The 23,009-nt window shown below is 38.5% G+C and overlaps 1 protein-coding gene across 5 annotated transcripts; it reads left to right on the plus strand.

The window, feature by feature from the left end:
• The first annotated feature begins 439 nt into the window (after positions 1-439).
• SUOX (sulfite oxidase) lies at positions 440-22,512 on the plus strand. 5 transcript variants are annotated; one of them, XM_075199555.1, is made up of 4 exons: positions 440-546; positions 8,386-8,452; positions 11,640-11,814; positions 17,553-22,512. In XM_075199555.1, exons 2-4 carry the CDS (start codon positions 8,394-8,396, stop codon positions 19,008-19,010), a joined length of 1,692 nt encoding a protein of 563 aa, XP_075055656.1. In that variant the 5' UTR covers positions 440-546; positions 8,386-8,393; the 3' UTR covers positions 19,011-22,512. The 5 variants fall into 5 exon arrangements, with proteins under 5 accessions (XP_075055656.1, XP_075055653.1, XP_075055654.1 ...); XM_075199552.1 differs by having other exon boundaries at positions 442-546; positions 8,339-8,452; XM_075199553.1 differs by having other exon boundaries at positions 448-553; positions 8,339-8,452.
• Positions 22,513-23,009: the final 497 nt, after the last annotated feature.

Here is a 23,009-nt window from a genome sequence, read left to right on the forward strand (position 1 = left end):
ACTTACCCTACACCATGGAGGCGTGGGTGTTGGCAGAGTGCAAGGTGAGGGGCACTAGGGTGAATCACTAGCAGCAAGAACAAACAATGCACCCACTATAACTGTACTTGGTGCAACAGTCTTATTTTTAACTGACAGCTGAAACAATTGTCTCTCCTAAACTTACTCGACTTACTTTGACACGTCAGTTCATCATGACACTTCCTGCCTGACACTAACACACATTTAAAAATAAAAAAATACACATTTATTGCATTCAAATATAAATAGGGATATACATTTACTACAGATATAAATTCAGTTGGGTTATTTACTGCCACGTCGAGACGTTTAGGAAATGTAACTTAAAGGACTTTTGTAACCCATCAGTAAACTTGAGTTCAAGTTCTTACGTTTCAAAGCTCCAGGCTGGGGCTAGGGGAGTGTTACAGATCCACCTCCCTGTGACGTGACTTTCTCCTCTGGAAAAGGAGAGTAATGTGGATTGTCAGCCGGTGAGCAGAGCAACAACAAGGACTAAGAGGAGGAAAGGAGCACATTGGAGAGGTACAGGGTGGGCGCTGCCCACAGACATAGCACAATAAGCGCGACCCAGCCGCCTGCAGCGTCGGCGCCATCACGCACCGTGTTGTGAGCAGTAAGTTAGTGAGGGGACCACTAGCCCCCGAAATGGGAGCCATGTCCTATCAGGGTGTATATATCACAGCAGGGAGGCAATAACGTTGTTACTCGATCCTCAATATGTAGGGTCTACAAATAGAAATGACTAATTCGTTTTGGGTAACTATTTTATTATCATAGCTGCAGATTTAGGTCATGTAGAAAGTGCTGGATCTGCAATCCGCCTACATCGTGCTGCAAAGTCCCTAACCTCTGTCCTGATCTGCGGAGCAGTGACCTGTCCCATATGCCCCTTGACAGCAATGTATTTATATAATACACAAGTGATGTCAATTTATGTATAACTCCTGTAAACTAGATCTAGGGAAACGTTGAGCTTCGATGTAATTGCTACAGTGTTCATTAGGAAAATTTAGTATGAGTAGTAACAGTATAGTGTTATTATGGATTGTAGAAGTCTGTGGACTTCTGTGACCTGTGCACGTTGCCTATATAGCCTTATGGTATATAATGGTCACAAAACTCCTTGTTGACCTATAAACTCCATATAATGGAGTATATAATGTGTGCACCCCCTGCATCTGTTTATTTTGCATTGATTAATTGATATGGATTGTAAGCTTGCGAGCAGGGTTCTCTTACCTCTCTGTCTGTATGTATTACCCAGTATTGTCTTATTAATGTTTGTTCCCAATTGTAAAGCACTACGGAATTTGCTGGCGCTATATAAATAAATGTTGATGATATGGAGAAATAAGTAGTACTGTCAATATTTATGTTTATCCCATAGGTGCTGCAATCGCAGATCCTCTGCAGTTTTTGACTTGCACCTGTAACCATAAATATTTGCATAATTCAGGACTATGGGGCACATTTATCATTTAACGTTGAAATAGAGAAATGGTTAAAAAAAATCATACTTACCTGCCTCTTCGGAAGCGCTGTCTTCGGGTCTTCTCCTTACTCTTCAATTGCGCATGCGCACACAGATCCCCTCTCTGTCTCTGCAACGATAGTTGCAGAGAGAGAGCTGTGAGTGACAGGGAGGGATCATGTGATCCCTCCACACATGCGCTGTCCAGCTCTGCTCTCCGGAGCAGAGCTGACAGCAGTAGATTTCCTCATGTACGCCAGCTGCAGCTGGCGTACATTAACATGACAAGTTCCCAAAAAAAATGTTGAATCGTGACTGCTCCCAAAAACGAAGAGGAGTGCAAAGCAGCGATGCCCCCTTAATAAATTTGCGGGGGACACTGTGGGACCTTAATTATCCGTTAAAAGAACTATCGTGCTTTATTAAATATGCCCCTATATAACACTGAAGGTATGGCTCATGTTTGATATTTAATCTAGTGTGTATATCCTATTTGTAAAAAAAATAACCAAAATATTATCTTTAAGTTTGTTTTGAAGTGATAAGAGTTTTTAGAATAATCTTTTATATCAGTGTTGTGATACACTGGCAATAAATTGTAAACAACTATTGGTGTGAGTTACAATTTGTTTTATTTTGAAATCTAGGTTAACTTTCCCCCAGGCTGTTTATGTAATTTGTGCATGTACTGGATGACTCCACCCTGTGATATATAGATATTTATTATGAATGAATGCTGCCTCAGTCTGTACTGTACATTTAGTTAATGTATGTTAACATGAATGAATCAGGTATTCATGTTGTAGGTCAACTTGTAGCATAGATAATACTGCATTGGTTTAGATCATATTTTAAAATAGTCAGTTCTCTTTGTAAGAAGCAATGAGTCTAACCTAGACGGAGCACCAGATGATATGCAGTCTGTATTGATTTAATTTTTTTATTGACTTAACCACATATAACATTCATTTAACCATTGCTCACTTTCCACTTTGACACAGGAAGCTTTAGGTGTTTTATATACACTTATACTTGGGGTACATTTAAATGTTAAGATGTTGCTATAAATTTGGTTTAAATCTAAGCTTACCTGTCAAATTTTCACAAATTAAAACACTTACGAAATGCTAAGTTACGCCCGATTCTTCCAGCCTCCTCTCCCTAAACGTGGTAATGCCACTTTTGCTCACTTTAAAAAATTGCACGGTTCTGTGAAAAATAGTCTAGTTGGGGGTTAAGTTTAGAATAGTTTAGTTGGGGCTTAGAAAATGTGCTTGCGTTAGTTCCATACTATTTACATTATAAAGGAGCGATATATGGTATCAAATTTAAGATACCCTCTCGGCTTGGAAACGATACGTGGAGGACCGTACAGTAATTCATTCTAAATAATGTCTATAGCTCTACAGTCATAGTATCAACCAGTTGTAACCACTTTAGACAGTAAAAAGTTTCACATGTTTGGATAACTTGTGTGCTTTCTCTATTATGCAAACAATCTCCTCTTAACATGTTGGCAATAGGCCATTGAGTGGTGAACCACTATACACATCTGGCACTTTTATGAGCCACAGGAATTTCTTATATTGTCATTTATTTTTTTTTCTGTGTACCTGATATTGGCAGCGATGGACGGCTATATAAAGTGTATACTGCGAAAAAGGGGCATTTGTGCCACCACACAAGAGAATTTAAATGAAATCAATAGTCTTGGAGTGACTGCTCTTCAATATACTGCAGCCAGAGGAATGGTGGAGAGTCCTAGGGGTATATTTACCAAACTGCAGGTTTGAAAAAGTGGAGATGTTGCCTATAGCAACAAGTCAAATTCTAGCTGTCATTTTGTAGAATGTACTAAATAAATGATAACCAGAATCAGATTGGTTGCTATAGGCAACATCTCCACTTTTTCAACCCTGCAGTTTAGTAAATATACCCACTAGAGTCCTTCATGTCAAAGTTAAGAGTTGGCACAAGATGGGAAAATATAGTATATAATGTTGCTATTCATTAATTGTAGAAAATGTGTCTAAAAGTGACTGCTCACTTATATAGGGTGAGTACACAAATAAAGCAAGACCATGCACATCATTGTGAGGAACTAATAAAAGAAAGACCATTTTGAGTTATAGACACACACATTTCAGACTAGATGTTTGTCAGTTCTGTAGGACGTTGTGTTTCAGGGTGTGGTGAACATGTTGTTTCTGCCACTGCTGATAACTTTTACACAAGTGCTCTTGTGAAACTATAGTTAAATTGTATTTTTTTTTCCCACTGACCCTTAATTATAAACTGCTTGATAAAATAGAACTACCTATAACCTGGGTGCCTATATGTAAAAGCTACAACATCTTACCAGCTGTAACTATATTATCTTAATAAAGGGGTTCAAATGGAACTATGTGAGCTTAAATGGGGAATAGGGCTTCTCAAGAAAGGTTGCAAGAGCTTAACCGGCACAGCTTATAATAGAATGGGTAGAAGAATTGTGATCTTTCCTATAGATTGTGAGCTGGGCCCTCTTACCTCTTTGTCTGTATTACCTAGTTTGTTTATTATTGTGTTTGGCCCCAATTGTAAAGCATTATGGAGTATGTTGGTGCGATATAAATTAATATTGGTGATGATAGAAACTGTCAGGGTTATTAAGAGGCAGATTCAGTTGAGAAAAAATCGGAACGAGCTGTCTCCGGAACGGCAGTGAGACACCTCGCACAGCTTTTTTTTTTTGGGCAAAAATGAGCGTTAATTTTTATCATTATTACCAGTAAAAAATGCGTGGACTTGATGTTCTGAGGAGCATCGCATCCAATTCAATCTGCCATTAAAATCAAGACAAAGTAGCTGCTTTCAGGTATAAGATCTGTTACATGGAAACCCCTTATCCAGAAAGCTCTGAAAACTAGAAAGTTAAAATAAATAATTGCTACACACAAACGTGATCACTGAGTGTCTTCTCCTGCAATCACTGTATGGAGCACTGCTCAACAACAAAATAAGAAGGGTGATGTCATGGGCAGTAGGTGAGATAGTTCCTATTTATATTACTACTACTCTGTTATATTCTATACATGATGATCCAAACCTTTCCAGATAATTTATAATATAGCTGCTTTTTGAAACTAGGGGAGGGAACACTTTTACAGAAATGGTCATAGATTTATAGAATAGTGACCTTGCTGGTATGGTGGGTACTCAAGCCGCCTGTACATTTAACAACTTGGTGTTGGCCAAGTTTTCAGTTTTTGGAGCTAAATCACTACTTGTGAGGCCTCACAATGACTTGCTATCCATATCAAAGTGATTGTGACTGAGTGAGTGGTTGTCTCATGACTGCAATCTGTTATTTTATATAATCCTCGGCCAACTGGATAAATAGACCCTTGTAGGATCCATTTCATTCAGCCCAGCTTGTACACAACAAGATCTGTCCAATTTGGAGCCTAGGCCACGGCCCATCTGATTGCATTGCTAGTGATCACCATTTTACTAATTATTTGCAGGCAAACTAAGACTGAGTAGTCTCGGTCTGTGTACTGAGTGTCTATCTCATCCTGAATACATCTTCCTTTTTTCTTTTTCTTCTTTTCTTCTCTGGAACAGCCATTGAATATGAACTGGAAGGCTGGGTTGTCTGTTTAGGGCTAATTAAATAACCTTCTGTACAATAACGAGAGAACCTTGTGGACATTATTCATCACAATACACAAGTTCAGTACAGTATAATCTATTCTGTAGCATCTTCCTTATTGACTTGATTTTCCAGAAGGGAACTTGATGTAAAAGAAGTAAAAAAAAAAAAAAGAAAACCCATAAAAAAAACCAACAAATTTCCAGCAGCTTAATTTACTAATAACGTACATATTTACTGTGATTAAAGTGGAAATATAGAAGTGGTGGTATGGAAAATGTAAGTGAAGGGAGTTTGATAGTTTTATAAAGAAGGCAGTAGGAGAAGTGCGGTATGGCACACCTCTGTATACCAGCCCACTTTCACCACTGCATGGGGGAAATTCAATTCCCCGCGTGGTTTGATGTGTGTTATTACCGTTGTCACAGTAATTTCAGCGCTGATTTTTGCTTGCAGCTCCTTGAGCCGCAGGTAGAAATCAGTGTTAAAATTATCATACTTACGGTAATGATGCGCACCCCGCATATTAAAGAACAAAGGGGAGAATTGAATCTACCCTCATATTTGGTATAACTACCACAAGTCATAGAATACATTTCTGAATATATGTTAGCAACCACTACCTAGTCAAATTTTATGCTTGTTGTCAGTTTTGACATTGCCTACAACATCAACAAGTGGGTTCTATTTAGTACATTGTGCAATATTCTGTAGGGAAATTTTGAGCACATGCTAAGAACACTATTAAAAGCGAGGAACAAAGTACAAGGTGTGAGGAGCCATTATTCTCTTATTCATGACCTTAAATATTGGTAAACGATGAGATCTTTTCAGAATTTAATGTCCTCTTTATTGATGTGTGCAGATTCTGAATACTCTCCAGCTGTTCATTTTACATGCATGTTGTTGTTAACATGTCTAATGCAAAGCGAAAAAAAAAACCCTCTGTAGGTATTGAGCTGATGAAGATACAGTATATAGGTATATAGGTATATAGGTATATAGGTATATAGGTATATAGGGGGGGGGGGGGGGAAGAAGAACTTGTAGAATTTCTCAATATTCGATAGAATTATACAGCATGAAGTTCAGCTTGGTTTTGATGAGAACACTGAAAAATGTATTTAAACTACGATTAACTATAGTAAAATGGGGGCTAAAGATTACATCCCTGCTGCCCTTTTTGTGCTTTTAGGACACATTTTGCACCGGATTGAAATCATAGCAACTCAGTCTTTACATTAAAATATAAAATTAAATTAATGAGTAAAATAGCCAAAATAAGCGTTGACTTTAGCTATCACTGCACATTTGGTGATACCATGCATAATAAATTAAGGTGTGTTTTTTTTTTTTTGGTACCTGATTTTCAGAGTGGTTGCTGGTTTAGCCGATTTGAACACTTGCATGGTGATGTGGGAAATTATACACTTGGTTTTATGAGCCTGCAATTAGTAGCCAAGGTTATCAGTCCTTCTGCTTTAAGATAAGAAATTGTATTGATCCCTTGTGAACTCTGTGTTCAACTTGGCAATAAAACATATTGCATCCTGTTCATGGGAAGCTGCTCAAAGTTAGTGGTTTATTGTTGGTGTGTGTGGAGAGTTATATATTATCTGTTTCTTACACCTTTTCTTTGGTATACAAAGAAAGTGAGACCATTTGCAAGACTAGGTTAAATAAGTGCATAATTAATCCAATTTACTCACAATCGGAAGTGGCTACAAGTGCTGGGCTGTAGTTATCATATACAACTATTTTATTGTGTGTGTGTGTATATATATATATATATATATATATATATATATATATATATATATATATATATATAAAATCTATCTTTTTTTTTTTTTTTACCTTTTATTTATATATGGTTTTGTGATGCATCTTATCCATTTTTAGATATTTAAACTTTACCAACCACCAATTTTCCTAGTAAAATAGTAGAGAAGGGGGTGTTTGATTCATGAACATGTAAGATGCATGATGTCTAATTTTAGGTATTGTTTATCATGATACCTAGGGGGCGGCATTAACTCTGAATACAGCCCTGTACAGCTACAAGCACAAGATGAGGTATTTCACCATTACATGTTACCATAACCACAAACATACAAATGCAAAAACGCACAGTAACTTTACACTTCATATTCGTCTTGCCCTAAAACAATTTACCTAACGCTGCTCAACAAAGTTTGATGGGACGGATACAACCACTGAATTGTATCATGGAAGGTAAGCAGCTGGGAGACTCAATAACAGTAGGGGGCACCTGGTCAAAGGGGCATCATGCAAGATGGCTGTGTCATGTGACCGGCTCCTCCTCTTCAGCCAGTTACTCCCCTCTGCTCCGGTGCTTCCCGACCAATTACCTTAGATAATGTGACTTGGTTTGCTGTATCCTTTCCATTTTATAATTGGTTTTAATCAGAAACATTGCATGTTTTATTATCACAGGTGATCTAATCAAGGGGCACTGAAGGTACATTTCCTATAATGTGTAGTGCTATTATCATCAGCGGCTATTTATATAGCGCCACTAATTCATGTATGCGCTATGATAGTTTGTAGAAGTAGAAGCGTTTTGTAGCAATTCATTTGATAATGTCACCTTGTCTTATAACAAGTAATCATGGCAAATTCAGCCCAGATACTGGTGCCGTTGCAGATATATAGACGGTTTAGAATTTGTGTTCTCCTGGACTCGTTGCTTTGAGAATTCTGTGGATAGTGCACTACATTCAATCAGATGAATTTACTGATCTTATCCAAGGCCCAGTCAACAGGCAGCCAATCATTACATCACACAGTCCATCCGGCAAATCTATTTCATCACCGGATGGGCTCATTTGAGATTGCAATTTTCAGGGAGACCGTATGGATCCAAATTATTGTCCAGGGAGCAGGAACCAACTTATAAGATGTGGTGGAAAACAATTGCTCTTGGAATAAAGCTAAAATTGCAGAGAAATATGCTTAAGTCCATTGGGTTGCGTTCAGCAAGCAATGGTAAATGAGCAAAATCTTTGTGCTTTGGGTGGTAGTTGGAAAGACAACACATTTTGAGTCAAACAAGACACTTCCTCAGGAGATTTGCACAACAAAAATAGAATTAAGTACAATTAACATAATTTTCTTTTTTGTTTTCTTTTTATAAATATTTATCTTGTTTTGAACCTTGTTATCTATATAACTTCTTGTTTGGTTAGGTTTATGCCAAGCAAAATGATCCACATCTCTCTTCTCTTCGTCTCAGAGTAAGCCATGAAGCTGCTACATGGGATTCCCGCATTGGCTTTACACAGCCTCACAAGACCACAAAGGTAAGGCCTGCAGTTGTTAATTAATAACTCCATTTTATTATATTATATTATTATACTTTATTATTTTATTACAGATAATGGTTAACATTCTGTGTACAAGGAGGGTGTCTTAACCTGTAGCACATTTACCCTGTCTAGGGAGGATAAAGAATATTACAGGCAATTCTCTAATTGGTAACTTAAATTAGTAATATTGTAAAAACTACCATTACCAAAAGGTTATAGTCATTTATTTTAAATGTATAAAATAGACTCACTCAGCTTTACAAGATCTTCAGTGGGCCGGCATGTAGAGAAACGGGGTCTCCCTGGACTGTGTATGCTATTGTCTACATGTCCACAGAGCTCATGTTAATCTTGTGTCTAACCAAACTGATTTCCCTATGCAAATCAGATGAGAGTTTAGAAGTTTGTGTATTTAAGGTCCAGTTATTGTGTTCTTAAGTGTAGCCACTGGATTTAATCAGTTCAGTCAGACCATTCTGGGCCACTTAAGATGTTCTGAGGGAGCTGATCACACCGCTGCAGCCTGAAGTTTTTTGAGCGTTTAAGAAGGGGCAACACAGCATAGTAGGGTCATTGTATCTTGGAGGATCCTGGTGTATGAAGGACTCTGGGCCCAGGCATTGCGGTACCGTCGGAAGAAACCCTACCAGGACATGAGGACATGTGTGAGCCAGTAGCCCAGGCTGGGGGACATAGAGCTGTCCATCTAACAGTAACCCTGATGGAGGAGAAGACTCTGAGGAATCCAGAGAAGCTGTGGAGACTATTACTTTGGGATGCTGATTACAAGAGGCTGCTGGAGCGTATACGTTACCATTTACCTTGTACCTGTGAACTGTCTATTGTGCTTGTGCTGTCCATAAACCTATATTTTGGATATGGTCTGGTTTGCTTGAGTGACTTGAATCCCAGGGACAGTAAACCACCATTCCCGCTAAGGGTGATTTCCTCACAGCACCATACTGAGCCCTTTAAGTACAGCCCACCCCCCACTCCTTTGTTATCTTGCTGAGGTTTGAACAGAGTAGAACTGAAAGCTATACTGGCTACTCTCTTCAAAGCCGATGATGTCAAGCTTTTGATGTGCTCTGGTGCAGACTGTACTTATTTAGTAGGACTGGCCCACTGAAGATCCAAAAATCTTTAGATCATTAGACTGGATACTATACTAGTGTACTAGCAAATTATTATAGACCGGATAAGGGCTATATTTGTGAAACACACTATTTGTAGCTGATTTAGCTGGTAATAAATCCAGCTGTAGGATGCAAATTTTTCACTGATCTCTAAATCATATTTTGTACATTTAACACATAAAGAAAAAGCCCACAAACATGAACCTATATTTCAAAAATATACTTGGAGATAAGTAATCATAAGTTAGACAACTAAGTAAAGTGTAGGTACTCACTAGGACTCTATCCTGAGTGAACCACAACACTAAATTCTTTGAGGCGATTTCTTAAATCTACTAGTGGCCTAACTCTTAATACAGATTTCCCTCTATTCGCAGCATATATGTTACTTATTCTGTTTAATTAGTAACACTAGAAATGTAGCCTTATGTTCACCTGTGTTGGACATGCAAGTGTTTAGTGCAATGACCTTCTAAGCACAATGTTTGAAGTCGAAAATCTTAACTTGCAGTATACAATAGCAGCTACCCCACAATTGTTCTTGCAATGCTGAGAATTGAAAAAACATGTGAGATTTGAAATCTCCGCATACCATTAAATAATTAATGTATCCTTACAAAATATTTTAAAACTTGACTAAAATGGGGACATTGGTTCAATTTCAACCAGGCCCCATCTATGAATACCTCCTAACTGCCCTGAATTTGTCAGGGTAGTCTCAATTTTATGGCTCTGTCCCATGAGTGGGAAGGTTGGGAGGTATCTTCCGTTCACAGCTCTGAATAGCAGAACAGCGGAGAACAGTGCCCAGTGCACCAGGTTCTGCAGTGTTTGGAGGGGAAGGGACATTTCTAATGGGCAACCTAGTGCTTTACTGCGCTAGACAGCCCTCTGGGTGTGTGACCACATGTCTTTGAATATAGATTGTGAGCTCCACTGGGCACAGACATATTCTCTGTAAAGCCCTTTTTATGTAGGCACTATATAAATAAATAATAATATTATAGAAACCTTAATTTGTATTGAATGATTCTAGCTCTGGAATATTACTGAGGACTCTTGATAGTCTTACTGTACTCAAGATCTTATACTCAAAAGACATTACAGAAGCTTCTAATGATCCCGGCTCATGTCCCTCCCCTTCCATAACCTTCCTGTTCTTCCATCCTCCTTCCTTTTTGTGTCAGTGCAACTTGTCACAGAGTTATCTACTCATTTTGATAGGTTAGCTGCAACATAATGTCAGTCTGTGGTGCTAAGGACACTTGTTGTACGTTATCTGATGGTCTTCTAAAGCTGATGTCTTTCATGTCCTACTCCATTCCACATGCAGCGAACAGAACATGTACTATGCTAATGTGATATACACACATACTTTATATCACTGCATAACAAGCCAGGACATTTTCATATAGTCTGCATACAGAGTGTCTGCTTAATCCAGAACAAAGGTCCGCCGAGGCCTTAATCTTCACTGTGGGCATATCTTAAATTCCTTTTTGCTCATAAAGACTTATCCCTCTTATCGGCTTCTGTTTTCTATGGTACTCCTAATCAATTTGTTTTATTGCTTTTATCTTATCATATTTTTGCAGCTGATATATTATTCCACTGTTTGACTCCTATATTTTATGTTAGTGGTCCTTTTCTATATAGTTTTTAGGGTTTTTTGTTGTTGTTGTGTTTTTATTTGTATTATAGCATTTAGTTTTAATGTAATTGTATTCTTTTGTGGTCATTCACATTATATTTGAAATTAAATTCAACTCTGTTATTGTAACCACCATTCGTTGTTGACGAAATTCGTTTTCACTTATGAATTATATGGAAATGTAGTAATATCAGCATAAACAATGGAGTTCTGGAAATCATTACATTATCTGAAATAATTGAAATTATCCTAGGGTTTCTTAAATTTTATTTCAATAATCTTCTAAATTATGATTAGTAGCTTGCAAAGTTGCACATTAGAGTGCACAGTGACATTACAATATATATACTTTATCAGTGTTCTGAGAGTCTTGATCAGATGTGTTGTTACATAGGCTGCAGAAACAGATGTTTATGTTGGTGCGAGTCTGTACACCAGGGACCAAGACCAGCCGCAATCACAGCACAGACGCAAGGTCCAGGACAACCAGCTGGAAATGGGGTGTCTCCACAGCCGGGGCGCTGTTGGGATTGGGTTCCTTCCTGATTTATGAGACACAGAGGAGAAAAGTAAGAACTTTCTGCAGAATATCTGAATATTTTTATAATTTGTTCTTATATTGAATAATTTCAAGGAATTTGCAGCAAAATACATGAGACCGGCCTGTATTCGTGTGTAGATGATATAATAGTCATCCCTCTTAGCTGCCCTCACTCACCACCAGGTATATTCTGTACACAAAAGTACATGCAAATTCCGCTATGTCACCCTCTTTATAATGCCAGAATTATACAAAAACACAAGATATGGTCGCACACAATTAGGGACTATTCATCTATACTTGGTACTCAAAGTAACCTCATAAGGAAGATGGGGTGCACTCTAATATATACTTTGATCATAGTCAAAAAGAAGGGAAGAGAAAGAGAGTAAATAGAGGCACTCCAGTCCCCAAGACAATAATATCAATTAAAACTAAATTTTATTGGGTTCATATTAAAACATCAAATAAAGCGGCGAAATATAGATAAAAATGTAAAGTAGTGTGTGTAGTGTGTTAAAATACTAAACACCCTGGCAGTGGCAGATATAGGGTATTACAAAGATATAGATGAGCCTCCATATACAGCCATGTATTGGGGGTATGCAGGGCTAAGGGGGAGAGGTATGTCACATTATATAAATGGTCGCCAGACACATAACGCCAAGTGGGAGAAGTCCTTAGACATATATAAATAATGATGTCTAAGGAGAGTGTATTATCGTCGTGTCAGTAGCCCTTATTAAGTATAACCTACGGGCACTTACTAAATATCTTATTGGCTATATTGGCACACTGTTTAAAACCCTTGTATCAGGTCCAAATAGCGTAGAAGGCTAAGTTGAATAAACTGGATGAAATGTGTATTCACATATATAGAGCCATATAGTGTTTAATGTTGTCTCTTAACAGATATACTGCCATTTTAGCACCTAACAAACAAGTGCAATGGTATCATTACCATTCTGCCTCCCTCAGTTCCCATTGCGCCCCACTCGGTATATATATGCACTCATAGTTTAATTACTGCATTTCACAGGCGCGCTTTACTAATATGTGGGTAAATCAAATACCTCCAGCGCTTTGTATTAGGTATACGGAATCTCTAGTCGCGGCATACACAGCCGGGACCAGGTGCCACTGTCGGGTGCTTGTGACGTCACATATGACGCCACTAAGCCTCGACGTACGTTTCGCACTTTGCTTTTTCACAGAGGTAACCCGAGCAACAGCCTCGGGAAGCTAAAATACGCTAGCCGTCCAATCCCCTAGCAGGAATACTGATTGACAGAGGAAACGTCAAATCACGTTTCAGAATGGATTAGCATTAACATTCAGTGAGATACTTAGTCTCATCATTTGTAGTGTGAATCACATGAATATATAAAGAGATAGTGACATCCATACTAACGATATGTATGGTATAATGCCCCTATCATAATAGCGAAGTCCAGAATCTGAGTCCACATAACAGTGAGTTCTTTATGATCCATCATCAGCGGGATCATCATCTAAAAGGGGGGGGGGTTTTACTGAGAATTGTACTAATTGTTCCAGATATTTCATGGAAATTATGAATGACAAACCCAAATAGAAATAAATCAAATTGTGTTCTGTAGGGAAATTACATAGCATCACATGGCTATAAAGAAGAACAGTGAAATCCATATTGACGGTAAGTATAGTATAGTTTGATACAGTCCTTATCATCATGGGAGTGTCCAATTTCTAGGTCTACATAGCAGTAGGTTCTTAGTGGCCCATCATCGACGGGATCATCATTTAAAAGAAAATATACCGAAAGGAAACATCCATTACTCCAGATATTACATGGAATTTATGAGTAATAGGTCTAAATGGAAGACAAATAAATTGTATTCTACAAGAAACTCATATGGCTGTTGTATTTATTAAATCCTAATAGGAGAGGTGAGTCAAATAAGAAAGAACACTTACATTCGCATATCAATAATATAATTCCAATTATTTCCTAAATTAAATAGTATAAAAATGTCCAAATTTTAGGCCTACATAACGGGATCAATTATATTACCCACCATCAATGGGTTCATCATTTAAAGGGAATTGTACTGAAAGATACATTTGTGGTTCTGGATGCTTTATGGGATATATGAACAATATCCCTTGGTTTGATTAAATTAAATTACATTTCAAAGGAAACTCGCATAGCTGTTATATTCATTAAGTCCTAGTGGGGAGAGTGAGTCAAGCAAGAAAATCCACTTGCATTCTCGTTGTAGTAGAACTTTGTCAGCATCTCCCCCTCTAATCCCAAGATTAATTCTTTCTATACCATAACACTTCAAACCACCCGTATTGCAGTTGTGTTTGAGGAGGAAGTGTCTAGCAACTGGAGATAGTTGTTTCAAACGTTCTTTATCCCTCTGAGCATTCCTAATTGATCCTATGTGTTCCAAAATTCTCAATTTTAGTTTACGCTTGGTTTTGCCCACATAGATTTTAGCACATGGGCATCTCAAGCCATAAACAACTCCACTAGTATTACAATTAATATACTCGTTAATGATATGTACACTTCCATATCTGTCTGTGACGTGTAGTGTCTTTTCCATATGATCACATGCCCTACATGATCCACATCGGTATGATCCCTTAATGGTATCCTTCGATTTCTTTTCCATAAAATGACTCTGAACCAATTTATCCTTGAGATTTGCTGCCCGTCTCCAGCTAAAGAGTGCTCTATCTCCTAAAGCACTTTTTAAATCCTCATCCAGGAGAAGGATAGACCAATTATTCTGGATGATGGTCTGGATTTGTCTCCATTCATCACAGAAGTCCCCTATAAACCGGATGGGATTCCCAGCAGTTGGTACTTTAGAGGAGTAAATTAGAGCATCTCTGTTTTTTCCTCTAACATCATTAGCAGCTCTTTTGATCGATCTCTTACTATATCCCCTTTCAATCAATCTGAGTGTAAGTTCTTCAGCTCTGATTTCATAATCTATATGACTGGAACAGTTCCGTTTTAATCTTAGGAACTCCCCTCTAGGAATGTTCCGAATAACTGGGGGATAATGGAAACTGCTATGATGGAGAACGCTATTGGTAGCTGTAGACTTTCTAAAGAGGTCTGTCTCAATATGGCCATCGGATCTCTTCCGAATAGTGATATCAAGAAAATCTATTTTTTCCTGACTCATGTTAAAGGTAAGTTTTAGATCATTTGGGTTGTCATTCAGAACATTAATAAATTGATGAAAAAGTTCTTTACTGCCCTTCCAGAAAACCAGAATGTCATCTATGTACCTGACCCATGATAGAATTTGGTCAGTGTACATATACATTCCATCCTCAAAAACGACTTCCTGTTCCCATTTGCCAAGATAGAGATTGGCAAAAGTGGGGGCACAAGCCGCCCCCATCGCTGTGCCTCGTATTTGGAGATAGAAGCGATTGGAGAAGACAAAAAAATTCCTTTTTAGAATAAATTCTAAAAGTTCCACCAAAAAGGCACTGAACTCCTGGTCTTGTTCAGAACGTAGGAAGAATTTAACAGCTTCAATGCCATTTATGTGGCCTATACTAGTGTATAGGGACTCAACATCTATTGTGCACATCCACATATCTTCATCAAGAGAGAGACCATCCACTAACTTAAGGACGTCTGAAGTATCCTTGATTTAGCCAGAATTAGCCTTTAAGTAGGCATTAAGAAGAGGGCGCTCTGTAGTAATGTGAAGAAATGTATCTGCTTCTGCGTGTTGTACTGTATGTGTATTATTGTGTTTCTGCATACAATGGTCTGTTCCTTTAAAGGTGAATTGTCTGTTTGTCTTTGTACAAGAGTGTGTGGAAGCATAGAAATGTTTTTGTTGTTGTACAAGCTTGTATTATTGTGTGTACATTAGTGTATTCACATCTGTGCTAAACATAGGTCCAAGCCACAGTGCACAGTCCCTAGTAATGGCCACATAACCATACCCTACTGCACAAAACACATAAGTAGCCTTAATTGGACCATTTTGCTTGCACAGACTTCATTGTTGGCCATATTGTACAGATGTAATTACTAGCCATGTAATCAGATCCTAGTGGTCCGATCCCATTGTCACAAAATTAACTGGCATATTGCCCCATTGCCAGCCACACTACACAGACCCTATTGCACAGGAACAGTTGTCACGGGGGCGGGGCTTAACTGATCACTGTGAGAGGTTTTAAGCTCACACCCCACCCTAAATATAACAGAGGTATGTTTTATCGCTACACACATAGAAACATTAAATAACCAGTGAACATTTTTGTCAGGTTTGCAAATATGGCTGTATCCATCTGCCCAGCCCATTAAAGGGCACTGTAGTGTTATCACTAACATCATCATCATCAACATTTATTTATATAGCGCCAGCAAATTCCGTAACGCTTTACAATTGGGAACAAACATTGATAAAACGATACTGGGTAATATATACAGACAGAGAGGTAAGAGAACCCTGCTCGCAAGATTACAATCTATAGGACAATGGGAGTTAGAAACACAAGGGCATATGCTACATCATATTGCATAATGGACCAGCTAGAACATAAAGGTAAAAGTACTGAGTGGGCTGTGTGTGTTGCAATGTTGGTCAGAGGGTTGTTGTCTTGCGTTGGCTGTGTAGAGGATGGTAATAGGGTAATCTAGGGAAATTAAGATGGTGGTTGAGGAATATCATAACCTTGTCTGAAGAGCTTATTGTGCGTGGGGGGGAATTCCACAAAGTGGGTGCAGCCCGAAAAAATTCTGTAACCGAGAATGGGAGGATGTGATGAGAGTGGAGGAGAGACGTAGATCTTGTGCAGAACGGAGGTGTCGAGTAGGGAGATATTTCGAGACCAGTGAGGAAATGTATGTCGGTGCAATTTTGTTGATGGCCTTGTATGTTAGTAGAAGAGTTTTATATTGGATTCGTTGAAATACAGGCAGCCAATGTAGAGACTGACAGAGTGGCTCAGCAGAGGAAAAACGGTTAGTAAGGAAAATCAATTTAGCCGCTGCATGCAAAATAGATTGTAGGGGTTCAAGTCTGACTTTGGGAAGACCAGTAAGGAGGGAAATGCAATAGTCGATGCGGGAGATAAGTGCATGAATTAATGTTTTTGCAGTGTCTTGTGTCAGATATGTGCGTATTCTGGAAATGTTCTTTAGGTGTATGTAACATGATTTAGATATAGAGTTGATGTGGGGAATAGATGACAGTTGTGAATCAAGGATTACACCTAGGCAACGAGCTTGCGGGGTGGGATTTATGGTCATGTTATCAACAGAAATAGAAATGTCAGGCAGGAAGCTTCTGTTTTTGGGTGGGAATATTATTAATTCAGTTTTTGAAAGATTGAGTTTGAGTTGAGAAGACATCCAAGATGAAATGGCAGAAAGACAGTCAGTAACGCAAGACAACACAGATGGTGAAAGATCAGGAGAGGATAGATAGATTTGTGTATCATCCGCATAGAGATGATACTGAAATCCAAAGGAGCTTATTAGTTTTCCAAGAGAAGTAGTGTAGATCGAGAATAGCAGAGGACCTAGGACTGAGCCTTGTGGTACTCCAACTGATAAAGGAAGCGGAGCAGAGGTGGATCCAGAGAAATTAACACTGAAACATCAGTATCTTTATCCACTACTGACATTGATGAAGAAACATGAGTTTGACATTTTACAGAATGTTGTGTAGAAAAATGATTTGAAATTGAGTTAAAAATAAATAAGCTGTAAACTAATTTTTGTATCTCTCTAAGGTTGCCCAAGCAGATTCTGAACAACATACTACAGCTGCCCCATTCTTCTCCCAGTACACACGAGAGGAAGTGAAGAAACACACAAGTCTTGCTGACAGGGTATGGGTGACCTATGCAGGAGAAGTGTTTGACATTACAGATTTTGTGGAATTGCATCCTGGAGGGAATAGGATTATGCTAGCTGCAGGGGGAGCTTTGGAACCTTTCTGGGCCCTTTACGGTGTTCACAAGAGTGAACATGTCTTGGAAATTTTGCAAGAGTACAAGGTGGGAGTGCTCAGTCCTGATGAGAAGGAGGAGTCCCGTGACTATTCTGATCCCTACTCTAATGATCCTTCTCGACACCCTATTCTAAAGGTCAATAGCCAAAAGCCTTTTAACGCTGAGCCACCCCCTGAAATTCTAACTGAGAGCTTTATCACTCCAAGTGAGTTGTTTTTCAAGAGGAACCACTTACCAGTGCCGGATATAAATCCTGATGAATTTCAGCTGACCATAGAGAGACCCCATGGAGTGAATCAGAATAAACCATTGAAATTATCCCTGAACGAGCTGAAGACCAGGTTTCCCCGACATGAGATTACTGCCACTTTGCAGTGTGCCGGAAACCGGCGCTCTGAGATAAATGCAGTGAAACTGGTAAAAGGACTAAACTGGGACATCTCCGCCATCAGTACAGCTCATTGGGCAGGAGCACGTCTGAGGGATGTTTTATTGGATGCGGGATACACAGAAGATACACCTAATGCTCATCATGTTCACTTTGAAGGATTAGATCAAGATATAACGGGTACAAATTATGGAGCGTCCATCTCCTTTCATCGTGCAATGAGCAAGGAGCATGAAGTGCTGATTGCCTATGAAATGAATGGAGAGGCACTGCCAAGAGACCATGGCTTTCCTCTGCGCACTGTTGTGCCAGGTGTGGTGGGTGCCCGCAATGTAAAGTGGTTGGGTCGAATAGTGGTGAGTGCAGAGGAAAGTGCTAGCCATTGGCAGCAGAATGATTACAAGGGCTTCAGTCCATCTGTGGATTGGGACACAGTGGATTTCTCCTCCTCTCCGGCCATACAGGATCTTCCTGTGCAGTCTGCGATTACAGAGCCACGTCCTGGGGAGACAGTCACCCCTGATTCTGATGGAAAAGTCACAGTCAAGGGATATGCATGGAGTGGAGGGGGAAGAGAGATTGTGCGGGTGGATGTGTCACTGGACGGAGGGAAGACATGGAAGGAGGCGGAGCTAACTGGGACGGGGCAGAAGGATGGACAGGCATGGGCATGGAAATTGTGGAAATTTGAGGGGACACTGCTTTCCAGCGACGAGGAACTGACAATCATTTGCAAAGCCGTAGACAGCAGCTATAATGTACAGCCCGATACTGTGGCTCCAATATGGAACTTGCGTGGAGTATTAAGCAATGCATGGCACCGTGTGAGGGTCACTGTGAATACATAAACATGCTTTTCCCCTCCTGTCTTTTTACTAATTTTTCACCCCCTTTCTAGAATCCTTCCCCCTCTCCCCATCCCTTTCTCTTCTATAAGGGATATTTATCCTTCTTTTCTTATCTAAAGCATCATGGAGATTGGAAATCCTAGCCTTAATTATAGTATTAACCCTTACAGTGCCAGATGGTTCAGTTACTATCACTGAGGGAGGGGAACCTTTTTCCCAAAATATTTTTATTGTGACAATGAAAAGACCGCAAAAGAGAGAAGAAAGCAAAAGGAATATACATATAGTTGAAAGATAAACCGTGAATCAGATTTTTGCCCTATCCTCCTGTATCTAGGCCTACTCTGGTTTGTTGACAGTCCATTTCAAATACAGTTTCACATCCTTGTTGATAAGGCTGGGTACACACTACAGGGTTTTCAGACGATTATCGGGCCAATCACAGACTGTTCAGCCAGATATTGCATTAGTGTATACTCTGTAATGATGAATGATTATCATTCAGAAGCATCGTATCATTTCATTTGATTTTTAAACTGAACTAAAAATCTTGTTCAGCTATGGAACTACCTCCTTCCAATCCTGCAGTGTGTATGCATTTATGATCAGGATCTCCATAGAGTCTTGATCTTTCAGCAGATGGTTATGACAGATGAAGAGCACAAATCTGAAGGTAAATTGTGTAAAAGGTATATATTGTGTACACATGAATCAGCTGCTGATGCGTCAGTCCTTGGTAAAATCATTATAGATAATACATTGGTGGAAAATTTCTGTAGTGTGTACCCAGGTTAAACCAGATAATCTGATAATTTACAAAGAATGGGATGTCCAGGATTCCTATGAGAATGGGACTGAATAAATTGATCCAAATACTGATCAATGTGAAAATAAGAATAACAGTAGCTAACAGTGTATGTTCAACAAAATTTCTAAAAAGACTCATAAAGATCACTTTGCCTTTGTGCTCAGAAAGCCTTTGAGTCTCTGGAAGGACACCTGATTCATTTGTGTACACAATCTTAAGTTCCTACCAACTAATTAACACTGCTAATTACAGCCATGATTAGCAGTGAGGTATGGTAGAACTGCAGGGTCTTGCAGCCCTCTGGAGCACAAATATACATTTCAAGTCTATGGCACTATAATGGTTTAAAACCGAAAGAAAGGAAAAAACTAAAAAAGTTAACATCTCCCAGCCAGTTGTATCCATTGAATGAGCCTTTTATAGTTCAATTTCTGATGTGTGTATGTATTGCTATATGTACATTTTATGGGCAGCTTTAAAAAACTTATGTATATAAATTGATTGGGATGTCTTGTTCTCTTTGCCTTGAAAAGAACCTATTGCTGCTTATACTCTTTATCACCGCAAAGCCTAATTGAATAAATTATATTGTATATTTTTGTTTAAAAATGTTGGTCTTACAGTAGCACATAATGCAAATATATATTATTTATAGGAAAAATGTCTTTTCCGATCTTGACAAATTAGCTCTTGTAAGAAGAAAAAAAAAAAAAAGGACACATAGGGGGGAATTCAATTCCCCCCGAATTAGTGCGGCGTTAAAGCTGTTACCATTATTACGGTAATTTTAGCCCGGCTTTCTGCCGCAGCTCAGGGAGCTGAGAGCAAAAATCCGGCGTTGACACTACTGTAATAGTGGGCGCGTTACTTTTACCAGTAACGCGGCCGATTGAATTCCCCCCATATACTCACCATTGGAATTTACTACACATCAAATATTTTGTATTATTGAAATAACTGAAGTGTTTATATTAAATTAGACAAGTTTTGTGTCTGTCATTTTGCTGAATTTCATCCCATCTTTTACAATTGACTTAGAAGGATAGAGCTTTTATACATTGTATGCGTGTCAGTTAGACTGCTCCAGAGAAATACAGTCTCCTGCTTACTACAAATGCTCTGTTGATTGGGAGATTCCCACACTAGCTTTGTCAGAGAGGTCACAAAGTTTCAAATTTAATCCATGACATGTTTAGTTTTGTCATTTCATCCTTTTGTCCTATATTTGCACCTATCTACCTATCTTGTTGATCCTATGTGTGACCAGCTTTTGAAACAATTATAATACTGTTGTTTATTGAATGACAAAATAAGTTAGAAGTTTGCTCACACACCTGGGTGGTCAATTTGGGCATTTGATGCTTAGGCCGAGTGAACTATTATGCATGTAGCAAGCATAAGCACAATGTGACTTTTGATGGGAAAGGCTCCTCACTACACCTGATAACACTCTTGTACATTTTATCAGTACTTTAAAATGTGCTTATGTGGACAATTTAGACTCCGTCTTTGTAAACATTTATGTGTGTTTGTTGCAGCAACATGGATAGTGGCGTAACACAGATAATGGCCTAACATTATAGCTTTGTTTCGTTACATTAGGAGTTTTCACCATTCCATATTGTATAATTTAAACTGGTAATCTATAATACTCATAACTATATAATTTACTTGTATGGAAACTCCTAAATCAGAAACAGCAGTGACAATACCGCAGCCTACAGTTTTTAATGATTTTCCTCTTATCTGTTAAAAAATGAATCCAGTTACGTCTAGTCTATACTTAAATTGCCTTTTAATGTAGTATTATGAAAATCCATTTTAGCATTTGTTAAAAACCCAGCAGTCCTCTAACACTAGATGTCCTAATATGTAATGCAATATAGTAGCAGGCATGTTCAGCTAGGGGCACTGAGGGTCAGATTAATTTGGCTTAATCCAGAAATTCTACATTATTACTTTTCTTTTAGAACATTTTAGACTAAATATTTTTTATTTACTACTTTTGAGTCTTGCATTATTACATTTTCCCAGTGTGTCATTAAGCTAAAATAGGCAATATAGAAAAGCTTAAAGGGCTGCAATTTTACTGCATGTTTTCATTCATGTTCGCCTAACAAGGAAGAGGGTTTCCCGAGACACCCAAAACACCAGTTTAACATCCCTATTCATAATAGTTGACAATGGGCAATAATGTTGTATGTACCCAATTTGATGTATAGTGAGGTGTTCAAAAGTAGAAGAAAATTCTAGAAAACTAACCAGTATTTTTCTAAATACATGTATACACTTTATAATCACTGTGTGAAAGAAGGAAACATTTTTAAACAAATCAATGTGTATAGAATGAAAAGGAACATAGGTGAGATATAGGGGGGAATTCAATTTGCTGCGTTACTGTAAAAAGTAATGCAGTATTACCGTTATTACGGTAATAGTGCACTTAAATACCGTTATTACGGTAGATTCAACGCCGGCTTTTTGCTTGCAGCTCAAGCTGGGTTAAATTTACCGTAATAATGGTAATAGGTTTAACGCTGCGCTACTGTGGGGGGAATTAATTCCCTCCATAATATGTCAAAACAAATGAATGACTACCAATGCATCTGAAACCTAAACTACTTGTGACTTCAATAAATATATAACATATCAAAACGAATGTGTTTATCTGAAAAATAAAAATCTTACCCATTTTCTTCTGTATTCTAATTTTAAAAGATTACTGTAGCACATAAGTGGCATTTAAATATACTGTATATACACTAAATGGTCAAAAGTATTTGGCCACACCTGTTAATTATTGAATTGAGGCGTTTCAATCAGACCCGTTACCAGAGGTGTATAAAATCAAGCACCTACCCGTGCAGTCTTCATTTGCAAACATTTGTGATACAAAATGGGTCGTTCTGAAGAGCTCAGTGACTTCAAGCACCATGATAGGATGCCACCTTTGCAATAAGAAGGTTTGTGAAAGTTCATCAAGTGTAAGTGATATTATTAGAAAGTGGAAGCATTTGCGAAAAACAGCAACTCAGCCATGAAGCTGAAGACCACATAAAATCACAGAGCAGGGTCAATGACAGCCAAGGCGTATGGTGCGTAAAAGTCGCCATCGCTCTGCTGATTCCATAGCTGAAGAGTTCCGAACTTCCACTGGCATTAATGTAAGCAGAAAAACTGAGCCAGGGGAG

The sequence above is a fragment of the Mixophyes fleayi genome, chromosome 2 (assembly GCF_038048845.1).
Source record: "Mixophyes fleayi isolate aMixFle1 chromosome 2, aMixFle1.hap1, whole genome shotgun sequence".
Taxonomy (NCBI): Eukaryota; Metazoa; Chordata; class Amphibia; order Anura; family Limnodynastidae; genus Mixophyes; species Mixophyes fleayi.

Bases quoted from the DNA above. Each gene is read 5' to 3' on its own strand.
- SUOX (XM_075199555.1), top strand. From the start codon at position 8,394: ATGAAGCTGCTACATGGGATTCCCGCATTGGCTTTACACAGCCTCACA. The intron at 8,453-11,639 runs GTAAGGCCTGCA...GTTGTTACATAG, and splicing joins AGCCTCACAAGACCACAAAG to GCTGCAGAAACAGATGTTTA. The intron at 11,815-17,552 runs GTAAGAACTTTC...TATCTCTCTAAG, and splicing joins ATGAGACACAGAGGAGAAAA to GTTGCCCAAGCAGATTCTGA.